The sequence below is a fragment of the Notolabrus celidotus genome, chromosome 22 (genome assembly GCF_009762535.1).
Source record: "Notolabrus celidotus isolate fNotCel1 chromosome 22, fNotCel1.pri, whole genome shotgun sequence".
Taxonomy (NCBI): Eukaryota; Metazoa; Chordata; class Actinopteri; order Labriformes; family Labridae; genus Notolabrus; species Notolabrus celidotus.
The window spans coordinates 19,757,650-19,770,641 of NC_048293.1; the positions used below are offsets into that span (position 1 = coordinate 19,757,650).

A 12,992-nucleotide genomic window follows, 5' to 3' on the forward strand; every position below is an offset into this window, starting at 1 on the left:
ATCTTAAAATTAAACTGCCTGTGTAGATTGCCTTGGAAAGGTGCCTGAAACAGGAACCCAGCTTGTGTTCGGGGGATGCTGCTCGCGGAAAGGCCTAAGGCAAGAGATTAGTGTTAGAATGTGATGAAGCTTAGGGCTGCCAGATACGGCCTTGCATTGGCTGGTTGTATCTACCCTTAATTGATAAGCAGTGGGTTTTGTTTTTGAGCTACTACTTTTTGTATCTGAGCCTCCAGAAGGTCCTAAAACAAACTCAAACATAAAGAAATGAGTATCTATGAATGACCTTCTTCAGGGTCTACTTGTTACCAAAAACAAAGAGTATCTTGTGAAGTGAAACTACTTTCTGCCCTGTTTCAGCCTCCTTTGGCCCAGGCCTTCCTGTGGGTTGAGGGTAGCTGACACCAATAGACCAAAGAAAGTGATCTGCACCTCTCAGGTTATTCATTATTGTTGACATTGCCTTCTCACCCTCCATGACCTGCTGGTCTAACACAGGGGTGCATCCTATGCAAGACTCATTACACCACAAGAACTCAGTCTTGCCTGTGGCCATCAACCTTTTCGACTTCTTCCTCTGAGTGTCAGACTCTGTGTCATCACATTGGCCTTGGCCTTAGCTCACCCCTGCCAGCAGCAATACCCCACCATTCATTTATAATTTATACATTCAACTCTGCGATTATTGCCTTACAGAACATTGATTTTATGTAATAACTCAACTGTGCAACACCCAGTGCAATAAATCATTATTATTATTCATTCAGATAATACTTCTGATTTGCACCATTCTTTCATTTTAATACTGTGGTTCACATTCTCGATCCACTCAACTGTAATAAATGCAGGTTTCTATGCAGACATGAATTTGTGACATTATAGGAGAACCTGCATGCTTCACAGTAAATTTCCCCCAGGCTTTGTTTATCAGGTTAGAGTTAATTAAGGCTTTCTTTACAGAACCTCTGAAGTGCTTTATTTTTCAAAATGTTTAACATGTGGTTGAAAAAAGTCCATTCTCTGTATTGACCTGTGTTCAGTCCTTCAGACGCCTACATGAACCTTTACTTGAGTTGGTACTCTGGCTTACGGAGGATACACACGTTGTTTTTATAATGTTGCTATAAATTAAAGTGTTGTGTTTGTTTTAAGAAACTCTCTATGCTTACACAGCTCTTGAAAAATGTAAGAGATCAGTCTAAAAGTTTCATTAAATCAGAAACTCTACATGCATGGGAGCAACTCTGTTTCAGTGTTGGTTGAATTTCAACAAAGACACCTCATTCGGCGAAAAGGGGAACTAATTTGGCGACCACCAAAAAAGTTATCGAAGTCCAGCAGCTTGAATTTTTTGCATCAAAGGTGGCATAACGTCACTTAACAGCAAAGTGAAAGCTGCACGCCAAGATGCATAAGAGCTAATCTGAACTTTTTCTACGTTTAAATAAATTGTATTTTGCTGTGTGAAATTGAATATGAAGTTTTTTCTTTGCATTATTCACGACTCCCCAAAATTGCATCCCTGTGTTATCTTAACCAGTTGTCATTTTCTGCAAATACAAAACCTGAATGAGAATATTTCATTTGGAAGTTGTGTGAAATGTTGGAGAGAATTAAAAAAGTTCACTCTTATCAAAACAAACCTGAATAATAGAAGCAGAGGGGAATATATTTTGCAGTGTTCTCTTACATTTTTGCAGGGTTTATATTTATTTAAACTTTAGAAATGAATCATCACATTTTTTAGTGGAGTATTTCTTCTTTTTTTTTTTACATCCAGACCAGCAGATCGAATAAAAATCCACATTTGAGTTGAAAAAAGAAACAGAGACTGCATTAAACGATGTTGTGTAGAAAACCCTGTCCTACCTAGAGATGGTGTTATACATCTATTGATCGAAGTACGTGTGACGCCCCTGCTGTAGTCGATAATAAATAAAGCATTTGTTTCATTTATGTGTAAAGCGGAAATGAGGCCCACAATCAACGCCTGGCTTGGTATTTCTATTGATTTTAAACAATAAGATATTTGATTCTTCAAGACTGTTTTATTGCTGTGATTCATTTGAATACTAAGAGCTGGGCAATTTTCAAAACCCTTCTTTACAAAGGCTCTCATTTAAATATGTATCAGCCTGGATTCACATCTCTGTATGCTGTTGATACAATCATTTTTTATAGAAAAAAGGTTCCTATGTAGACTTCAAATAATTAATGCTGCTGCCAGCAAATACTCAGCGGGACACCAAAGGTATGATGTAGCTACTGCTCATATTTACCCAAGTCTGCATGCCCAAGTGCTGTTGGGCAACGTAGTGAACACCAAAGTGCTCCAGAAAACTGTTCCAAGTGTGTGTTCCAAGTGTGTGAAAAAGCATTAGATCAGATATCCTGGTGAGCTGGTTGGCACCTTGAATAGTAGCCTCTGCCTCTGAATCTCTGTGTGTGTGAGAACTGATGAATGTTGCTAAAGTCTAATGGTGAAAAGACTTTGGGAAACAATAACTAGAAATACAAAGTTCCATCACAGGCAGTAACACCTGACTAACATAAACACTACCACAGTAACTTCACTTCAGCACCACGGAGAGAGCAAACTCCAGAACAGACCACATCTGCAAAACAAAGAGTAAAGCTGCTACGAGAGATTCTGTCCATTAAACACGAGACACATCAGATGTTCCGCTGGTCCTGTGAGTGTTTCATGCTTTAAGACAACTGACCACAGAGCACTGCTCCAAATCCAGGGATTTATGCAACCTGTCATCTTTACAATAAGTTTGTTAGCCTTCACGTATTTAGCTTTGTGTCCTAACCACTATGGTAAAACTGTTGTGTATATATGTAGCTCTGAAGCAAAACACTTAGCCTCTGCATATTGTCACGAAAAAAAAATACAAAATTCTTCTCTAGAGTTGGCACAGGTTCCAAAATGCATAACTAATAAATTAATGAATAACAGTCACATTACTTATAATAACAGACTTAAAGTAGTTAGCTTGTAAAGCATTCCAGGCTGTCAGGAGAGCTAATATATTGCCTAAAGGCAGGTGTGGGGGTGGGTGTCACCAATCTGATGTTATCTGAGAGGCTCTTAATCCCATCTCCTCAGCCAACCCGAGGAGTGACCAGAGGTGAAATTAGATAAATCAGATTCTCCTCATCTCACCGTTCTCAAATTTAAATCCATCAATCCATAGATAGAAACATTTAAATGTCAATAACACATTTAGCTACTGAACAGAAACACTCTTTTTAAAATTGCTTCAATTCTCCAGTTTTTATTTCTCTTTTTCTAACTCTAAAAGTTGAACTGATGGGCTGAACATGACCTTGTCTGGCTGCTCTTTCTTTCACTGACCTACACTTGGTGCTCTCTGTTAGTCAAACTGTAGATTCCTTGCTTGTATGCACTTACAAATGTCTTTGAGCATTTAGTTGCAATAGATTCTTTCTTAAACACAGTTCAGTCTAAAAATATACAGTATACACATGATTGCAGGCTTTAAATGTTACCAAGTATCTTCACAGACGTGTGCTGAAAACGCAGAGAGCTGGTAGAAACTGAGCGCAGCGTGTCAACCCCAGTCAGGGCAGTGACACTCTATTCTGATAGAGGGTTAAACCAGGATAAAAGAGGATACAATAAAAGAGGGCTCTCAGGTAGATGAGTGTCAGCTGTCAGCTATTGACGATGGCATCGTCATTGGTCTAACCCTAGTTTCAATACCATTTAGAGCTGTGAAGGGAAAGCTGCTGTGCCTGGTGCAACTTAAACATGAAAGCTTTGGTGTCTTAAGCCAGAGGCTTCCAAAAGTAAATTTTAATATTAATTAGAAGCGCAAAAGTTTACTTCACAAGCTTGATCCTGCGACTGATAGCTTACAAGCAGAATATCATTAAAAGTATTTGAGAAGTTCAGGCACAGCAGGAGGGCAATTCTGCAAGAAGATGATAAGATTTTTGTGTGTCAGAGCGAAATCCCGCTTGGAGAATGATGTGCTGCAGAACCTGGATTATTTTGTACACCTGCTTGACATTGTTTAGTCTGCACACGTATGCTGCACCTACAGATTGATGAGCAGAGGCAGCGCTGATGAGACTTAACAAGACTGACAGAAAACAATGAAAACAGGTATTCTCTATCACTCATCCTTATGGGCCACTGCGTCACTGCACGACATCCCTCAACCCTCATATATTTTATGCAATTTTGACGTTCTTTTGATCTCATAAACACACTCTCACTGCTGAGACAGAGTGAGGCTTTCACTTTTGTGGAAAATAAATATATATATTTGTTATCATCCTGTGCTTGTTACCCCATAACAAAACTCCAGGGATGAGTTTATTCTATTCATGCAGTCAAAGTGAAACTGAAAACTCAATTAAAGGCTTATGGTTGAGCTGTTTGGGTATTTAAAGGCGAGTCTCAGTTGCAGGCGATGATACTGAATGACTTTTTTCCTTGTAGAACCCATCACCCATCCATCCACATGTCTAACACTGTCCACTCCACCAGCTTTCTCCAAACCCATTTCCTTCATTGCCTCCACAGGTCTGTGTGTGATTGATGGGCCTGGGGACACCCTCACGCTGCAGTGTACCTAATCGCAAAGTATAGACTCGCCGTAACGCTCCATTAAGGGCCTGCAGCAGCAAGGTGTAATGGTTAGGGAAATGGGCCGGGGAAGGGAAGGTCACTGGTTCACATTCCCACGAGGTTTACTGCTGCCTTGTCTCAACTTCATGTCCAATTGGTAAAAATGAATCGTGACAGTTTGGTGGGAAACACGTGCACAAATACTAATACGCTCTTCAGTGGACAAACGTTGTTATAAGTGTGTGACCTTCTGCTGTGTCACAGAGCTATGACAGAAGCAAAGTTAAATCTGCTGTTGACACAACCTGGTAATGAGCTTGTCAGTCATCACAGTGCTCTCTGTTTACCTCCAGGATTAGAAACTGCAGGAGGTTAGGAGTGTCATTGACAGGTTTGTTGCACTTGAGTAATAATGTTCTCCGTACAGCTACGCCAAAACCATCAGAAAAAGCTGCGGAAGGCGGGAGTCTAACTTCCTGTCAAGAGGATGAGCTCCAGAGATAGGCATATAAGCAGTCACTTTAGGGGCAACAAATTGGATTGCTTGTTGGCCCTGTGACTGATGAGTTAATTAAAGTGGAAGGGTATGGAGAAAGAAGTCAGACACCGCTCCATTTATTTATCCTGTATTGACTATATCTCCTCGCACTTCACTGGCTTGAGTAATCGCTGCCTCTCTGCTCAAGAAAACAGCTAAAAGAGAGCAAATGGACAATGTGGAATTTACAATTCAGATGCAAGAGATCACAGGGAGAGCTGATTAAGAGTACATTTATGTACGGGATTTGGATGGATTTGAAAGGCTAACGTGTGGGGAATACTGTGACTTCAGACTGATGACGTTATTAAGGCAGAGGGGCTAAGAAGTGAACTATGTATAATGCAGAAGAGATCAAGAGTGAAGAAAACCATCAGAATGTTTTTCTTTCTCACTGATTTGAGAGCTCTCAGAATGATTCATGCTTGTCTTCAATAATTCCTTAAAGTCTGCAGGAACCCATTATGCAATGAGCACACTTTGTTAGCTCAGACTTCTTTCTGATGAAAACTTTAAACCTTTGGGACAAAATTAAAGACAATTAATTAAAGTCGAGCTTGGATCAGGCTTGGTGCAAATCACTCCAAAAGCCTAACAATACAGGTCATTAGTAGTAGTAATTGGCTCATTTTGAGAGCATGGGCTTGGAACAAATAAAGCAAACAGCTATTTTTGCCAGAGACAGAGTATGAGAGCCTTAATCGAGCACCTTGGCTTCATGTTCCGTGCTCTGCAGGAGAGAAAGTAATTCGAGCTCAGGTTTGTGACAGGTGCTGCAGGAGAGAGTGGAGGAGGTTTAGGACACCGTGAAATGTGGTGAGGCCACACGGTAAGCATGCCGAGACGGATTAGGGCTTAGTTCGGGAGTGGGATGTGTGTAGTGGGCGTTGTGCTGGGGACCCAGGTGGTGCCTGAGGAGAGTACAGCACGTCTGTATGCTTTCTTCTCACCACTAGCCTCAGCTTACGTGCTGCCTGGTGAGAGGAACACAGTGAACCCGGAGCAGAGAACAATTAGACAGTGTTCAGCTGGGGATGGATTTGCATGAGCATCAGCAACCACTCTGCTCTGTCCTTATGGAGGCAGAGAGGACAGTCAAACAAAGACTCGCTGGAGGAACATTTAAACTGAAGTTGGAGAGATATTGATTTGTTTGTGTTTGAGTTTAAGTGAGTCTGATGTTGTTCCTTTTTTTTTTTTGCATTGCTATTAGAAGCCTTTGTCCTCATGCAGTGATTCTTGGATAACTCAGGAAAGTAATAGAGTTTAAGAGCTACTTTAAGATCTTTACTTTGCTCTGAGTTAAAGTATAGGAAAAGTCCACAGTAAAGTAAAAGTTAGGTTTGGGGTAAGAGGAAATACAATATAAGGGGATGTCTGCTTCTATTTGTCTTTGTCATTATCTCCTCCTGTCCTCACACTCATGCATTTATTTTTACATATTTGACATCCTAATAATATCTTACACTGGAGTCAAGATATGTTACCAGGGTGTCCAGCATTCAGAAACTCATCTGTAACAAATGTATTGCCAGTGTGACTAACCTCTCTGACCTGACCTTGAGTTCAAACATCCCAATTCAACTGAATCTGAGAGAAAAACTGGGCAAGACAAATCTCTCCTGTTGAACACTGCTCCTCTGTTCCTCCACAGGTAAATATTGACCCTGCATAAAAACGATTTCATTGTAGCAGAGCTCAAAGAGACTCTGTCTCTATAAAGGCAGAGGAGATTAAATTTCGCTGGACGGTGTGCATCTTTGAATTCAAAAAAGGCCCCTGGAGAATGATCACCTTTTCTGAGATGCTCTGTATGCTTCTGTAGGAAATTACAAAGCAAAGCACATTTGAATGCCTTTCCGTATCAAGCATAACAAGATCCGGAACAGACCAGACTTTGAAGGCTGTTTCACACAATGCTGGCTCATCTGTCAGCCTTTTGTCCAGCTAGGGTAAAGGAGAAGTCATAACAAGAAAATTCTCCCAAGGGTCCGACGGCACTGTCTCTGCCAACGTCTTGCAAACATGAAAAATAAACTAAGTGAAGATTTCTGGTGGCTTCAAAGTGTGCATCTAAAAGTGACTAAAATCAAATTATGCTGCAAACTTTGAAGCTCCTTTAAGCTAAAACTTATTTTTTCAGTCACTTCCTGAAACTTGTTGCTTCCAGTGTGTACAAACAAAGCTGACGCAGAGAAACGGGGAAGTACTATGCTCAAATGAAATTATAAGGACATTACTGCAAATCTAGTTTTAGAAAATAGCTGGGTTTGCAGGGACAATGGCAGCTTTTGTTGAAACATTTTTGGGGTCATCTTTTACTTTTTAAGTTCAGGAGACTCTTGTGAAAAATAAAAAATGGTTGCATAACTTTCCATCAGAGGGCTGAAGTGAAGAAACCTAAAACTGCACTCACTTTGAAAACCACGCCTGATAAACGAAGATCAATACAAAGCACATCTCCCTTCAATAATGACAATACAACACTGTATTCCATTAAAACATCACCTGTTTAGATCGACTTTTTACATCTGTATGTTTACCAAACATCTATGTGAAGGGTTGCCGTGCCTCTGTATCTAGCTCAGAGGAAATTGGATCAGTTTTATTAATTCAATTTCAGCAGCTTTAGAGGTTGACAGAGAAGGATATTATTTCAGTCCCAAGCAGTCTACGCATTTCATTGCTCAACATGGTGTAATGAAGTTAAAATCACAGAATGCTGCAGTGTAATACTCCTGTTTGGCATGTTTGAGCTGCTTTGGGAACTCAGTCAGTCCGTAGACACATTCAGTCCACATACATAACACAGAGTGTGTGAAAAACAGCTGCACACAGGAAGGAGCTAAAGAAACCATGTTATACCTACAATGCATTCTTTATGCAAAGTTTTAACACTGATATCTAAGATTTATTAATGCATTGTTCTTTGTAGGTTCATGTAAAGATCTTTTTGGAATGTATTAAAAATATAAGCACATCCACAGCAACTTAGATAGAGCCCGAAGCAACTGTTTACCTTGACTGATAACACTCAATACTGGTGCAGCTTTTTAAGTTGTAACAGGAAGAAACATACAAATCTTTCAAGAGAACTTATCTAAAATGATTAACTCTTAGTTGACATTTTAAATCTTATTTTAAATAAAAATATTTAAACAATAGTTTTCCAAAGGCTCCTACAAATTGTTACAGTTAATATTAATACTGCTCACGCATACATTCATGAACTAAAACATGGCATCCTCATTAACTTTCAATCATATCTGTTTACAATGATGTAAATGTGTATCCACTTACTCATGGTGCAGTTGGTGGTGAAGTGAGGTTCAATGGTGGCCGCGTCATCCTGTGGAATCCTCTGATCGTAGCTGGCCGAGACCCGAAACGCTGATCCTCCGTTAGTCCCGAGGGTGAGGTGGACCACCGCCCAGCTGCAGAGGAGAGAAAGCAGGAGTAGGGTCAGTGCGAGGAGCAGACACCATGGCTGACAAAAGACCCCACATCCCCTGCGGGGGTCTGGGGTAAGGGTTGCACGGGCCTGCTCTGTCTGAGCCCCAAAAGTCTCAGACGCGGGACTGTCCAGAGCTTTCGCAGAAGCCGACATTGGGATTTCCTCATTCCCTTCCATTTTGGGAGGATCCCTTTCCTCCTTTGTCTGCTGGTGCATGGCCCCCCTTTGAGCCCACCTCAGACTCCCTGGGTCAAGCAAAGATTTAGAGGTGGCCAGGTGCCAGGTGGTGCCTCGCTTGAGAGCTTAAGGCAGGTGTGAAGTCAGATAAGATTGAAAGCCACTACAGCAGGTGTGTGGTCAGGGGACAATAACACACACGGGTCAAGTTGTTGTTTGTCAGTGAGCTGCAGTCCTGCTGAGAATACTGTCCTCTCTCAACCAGTGGCTGGCTTAGTATAGTTCAACTGCCCCTAATTTTATTAAGCAAATTGTGCTGATTTCTGTTTGGCTCAGAGCTCATCAACAATCTCTCTCTCTCTCTTCCTCTCTCTCTCTCCCCTCCCCTTTGCTCTCTCCCATCCCTTTCTTTTAATGTACAAGTCATGACATCACATACAGTGAGCTAACTATACTACTTCCTTAAGTTAATTCATGAATGCAAAACCTCTCACATCTACACACCAGTGCACAGGCAGTGTACTGGCAGAATTAGAGTATACACGCAGACTCGCAGACCTACTGAGTGATTGAAAGCCTCATTACAGCTACACATGCATCATAAGCTCCTTTGTGCTTCAATTCATTCCATCATGCCGTTTGTTCATCTGCATTCAGTCCATTTTAAAGTACTTTAGAAATATGTTTTCGGTATTAACCATCTTTACTTGTTATTGCAAATATATAAAACTCTTAAAATACAACATCAACTATCTAGCAGAATAGAATCAGCATAAAACAAAGTCAGCTGCAAACAGGATAGTCCTCTTTATGTTGCTGTAGAGCAGCTGAGCACTCAGTTCAAGTTGTGTCACAGTCTGTGTTCTGTTTTAAACTGCTGACTGAAGCTTTTTGGTGTCAGTCAATTATTGTTTCTATTGCTGACATGAAATCAGGAAAAGAACACAAAAGAAAAGTCAGCCTTTAATTGAAAGCTTATCATGTCCACCCTATTAAGACAACTTTTACCCATGGGTAACCCTGTACTATGAAGTTAAGCCACATTATTACAACAAGAACAATCTTTTAAAAGGTATACTGTGTAGTATTTAGTGACATCTAGCAGAACAGAATTGGTAGAAATTTGATATAATACTCATAAGAATGTTTCAACTAGTGAATAATCACCTGATATAAAGCTTGTTTTTTCTGTAAGGAGCAGATCCCCTTACACTGAGGTCACCGTCATGCACCGCCATGTTTCAACTGTAGCACAAAACAGTTAACTAGTAAGGGCCCTACATTAGTCAGTGGCTCACAGCTAATAAACTCTTCTTCCCAACACCACATGCATCAAATGCAGGATCAGACTGAAGAGAGTTCACAACTGCAAAGGCTATGGGAGAAAAATGGACATCAAGCAGATACAAGTACAAATGAGATTTGGAGGCAGAAGACATGACTTCAATTGGCTGATCGTTAGCTGATGAAAACTGTTTGTCAACATGCTACCAATGGTTTGTCAGGGCTGTGTGTCCGTGAGTGTGTTCATGAGTTTTGAAAATATAAAATAAGTCAGAAAATAATCCAGTTCATGAAGGATGCGGATGCTTGGTCTCAAACTTTTTGTGCTTACTGTTTTGTCTTCTATTCACATGGTGATAAAATCATTATATCCATTTATAAATAGGGTTATACTAGTTAACACACTAAAATGCCTTATTGGACAGCCTCTTTGCCATAGAAGAGTTGCAGTATACTAGTAAGTGTTTCTCATTGTCTTCACCATTCTTAACATAAAAGAGAGGCTGTCTATTCCAATCCACAAGTTCGAAAAGGTCTACCACTGCCAACGGCCATCTGTGGATATGTGACTCTGACAGACAGTAGGTCTCTGCCTTGTGATCACGACAAGTGTGCTGGGGATTACAAAACTGTCTGCAAACATATCTATTTTGGGGTTTATTTTGTGTTTTGTGGGGTTAGAATTGTGCTAGTAAGAGCACAGCAAATGCACACACAAACCTGTACTACACAAACAGGCTTGGAGCTTTTCTGATTTCCCAAAAGCCTGTGCTCTGACTCAACAGGCTTTGCATTTCTACCTTTGCCAGCTTCCCTTCTTATGTTTTTCTTTTCTTGAGTTGCCTTTCCTCTATCCCCTATCCTCTCCCTGCTCTCTCCTATTCCACTAGCTAAGGCATCCTCATTCTACCCCTCCTCTCTCTACCCAGACTCTACTCAGAGTGGAGGGAAGGTGTTGACCAGATGGGAAGTGATGTTATAGCAGCACAGAACGCTGTTACAGAACAGCTTTGCGGTGTGGGGCCTGCTCCCTGCCATATCCCATAATGGAATTGAAATGAAGCCCGAGATAAGGGCTGCCACTGTCTCCTTGATAACCTTGAAATGATTTGCCGACTGAGTTGTACACATATGGTGCTGCTGAATTCACCACCCGGTCGGATGGGGGCCAAATTGGAGAATGGCCTCTCTTTGAATGAACACTCAGGACCATGATGATGATGGAAATGTAATTGGGCGGGAATGTTTATCTCTTTGTGTATAAGACAAACAAAAGTACGTGCACAACCTGTGTACTCCGTAAACAAGAATGAAGTGCTCTACATCTTAATGTGAAATGCAAAGAGAATCATGAAGATCTAGAATTTGAGATGCACAAAAGAGTCAACAAAGGAACCTGTGCTTTGCATGAGACAGACTCAATAAAGTGATATCATAACGGACCAAGCTGTATGTCACCCAAGACAGATCAATGTAAACCTGATTTCTGTTTACACACAGTTCAAAATTGTGCACAAGTCTCCTGGTCGACTGAATTATTTTCATGTCTTATCATGCTATGTCTGCAACAGCGCTCCCAGGACTGATTAACTGAGCAGCAGATCAGAGCAGAGCTGCCAGGGCACATCAATCAAACACTTAAACCTAATTAGAAGTATACCATGCACGGCACAGCAGTCCTACATATAAATAAATAAAGTGAAATAAATTATAAGGACTCCACATGCGGGAATTAGATATACATGACTAATCTGAATGCGGATACTAATAATTCTCATTATGGTCTTTTGTTTCCTAACAGCCTGATGCTTCTTTAAAAAATCACCTGACCTTTGTTTAGGCTGCTGTTTGGTGGAAGCCTCCCATGTCTGCAAAAACAAAACAGCTCAGGCCAACTAATCTTTGCTGCCATTTGACAATTCTCTTTCACGATGCTATTCATTTATCCTCCCATAGTGCTCGGCTCTGGCTAATGTAGCTCTTTTAATTTTCATTCAGTGTGAGTGTGTGTTAGTGAGGATGCAGGATGCTAATGTTCTAACCACATTAGGCCTTATTTTTCTGGGTTCTGGTTTGAATTAGTGGTGTGTTTCATCCATCATGATAAAGATTACGTGAGGGGAGTGTGTTGCATGTTCTGCAGAGTGGTAACACTTCCCGCATGCAGTAAGGCCTGGTTAGACACATCACCATACTGTGGTCAGACTACTATAGGCAGGAAGGCTTTCGTTAAACCAGTCTCCTGTGTGAGTTATCTTTGTTGCTTCTCGCATCCTCGAAAAAGAAGATTTTTTTAACATCAGTGAGCTAGAACAGAGATACATTAGTCATTAAATCACAAGAAGAATGCAGAGGCACATCCATTAAAACAATTAAAATGCTTTTATTGTCTAGGTCTTTATTGTTCAACTTTAAGAAAAGAGATTGTCAATTGAACGCCATTTTTCTATGACTCATTTTAGCTGCTAAGCTCTAACTACAGTCATTTAGAATATAATAAACATTGATTTGTTTGTACTTCTTCTGTATAAAAAATGACTTTGATAAAAGTAATTCACTTTGCTCTCAAATCTGAAAAAGTGTTATACATCTAGCTGAGTCCACTGTGCATGGTACATTTTAAGCGTTTAAGTGCTTGTGGTGTTTCTAGGGACCAAAACATTTAGCTCAGCGGGTTGAGCAGGGTGATAGAGTTCACACATGAACTCAGATTTCTTTCATTTAATTTGGTCAAAAGCAAAAAAAGCAGGTGAGGATTTAGGGGAGGTTTGTAACACATCATCAGAGTTTGTATCTATATCTTAGTTTGGCTTATGAGACCTCTTTTCTGGTTTGTTAGGGTAGTGGGTCAGTTACTTATGAATACAGAGACAAGTGAAAAGTGAGATACAGTCATGGACGAAAGTATTGGCACCCCTGGAATTTTTCCAGAAAAT

General features: G+C 40.6%; 1 protein-coding gene across 2 annotated transcripts in view; it reads right to left on the minus strand.

Moving 5' to 3' along the window:
• The window catches only part of alk (ALK receptor tyrosine kinase), a 258,669-nt gene that overhangs the window by 79,201 nt on the left and 166,476 nt on the right, over positions 1–12,992 (minus strand). For both annotated transcript variants that reach the window (XM_034675246.1, XM_034675247.1), the window contains exon 5: positions 8,442–8,575. In XM_034675246.1, the coding sequence (XP_034531137.1) occupies positions 8,442–8,575 (134 nt within the window). The remainder of the gene's footprint in view (positions 1–8,441; positions 8,576–12,992) is intronic.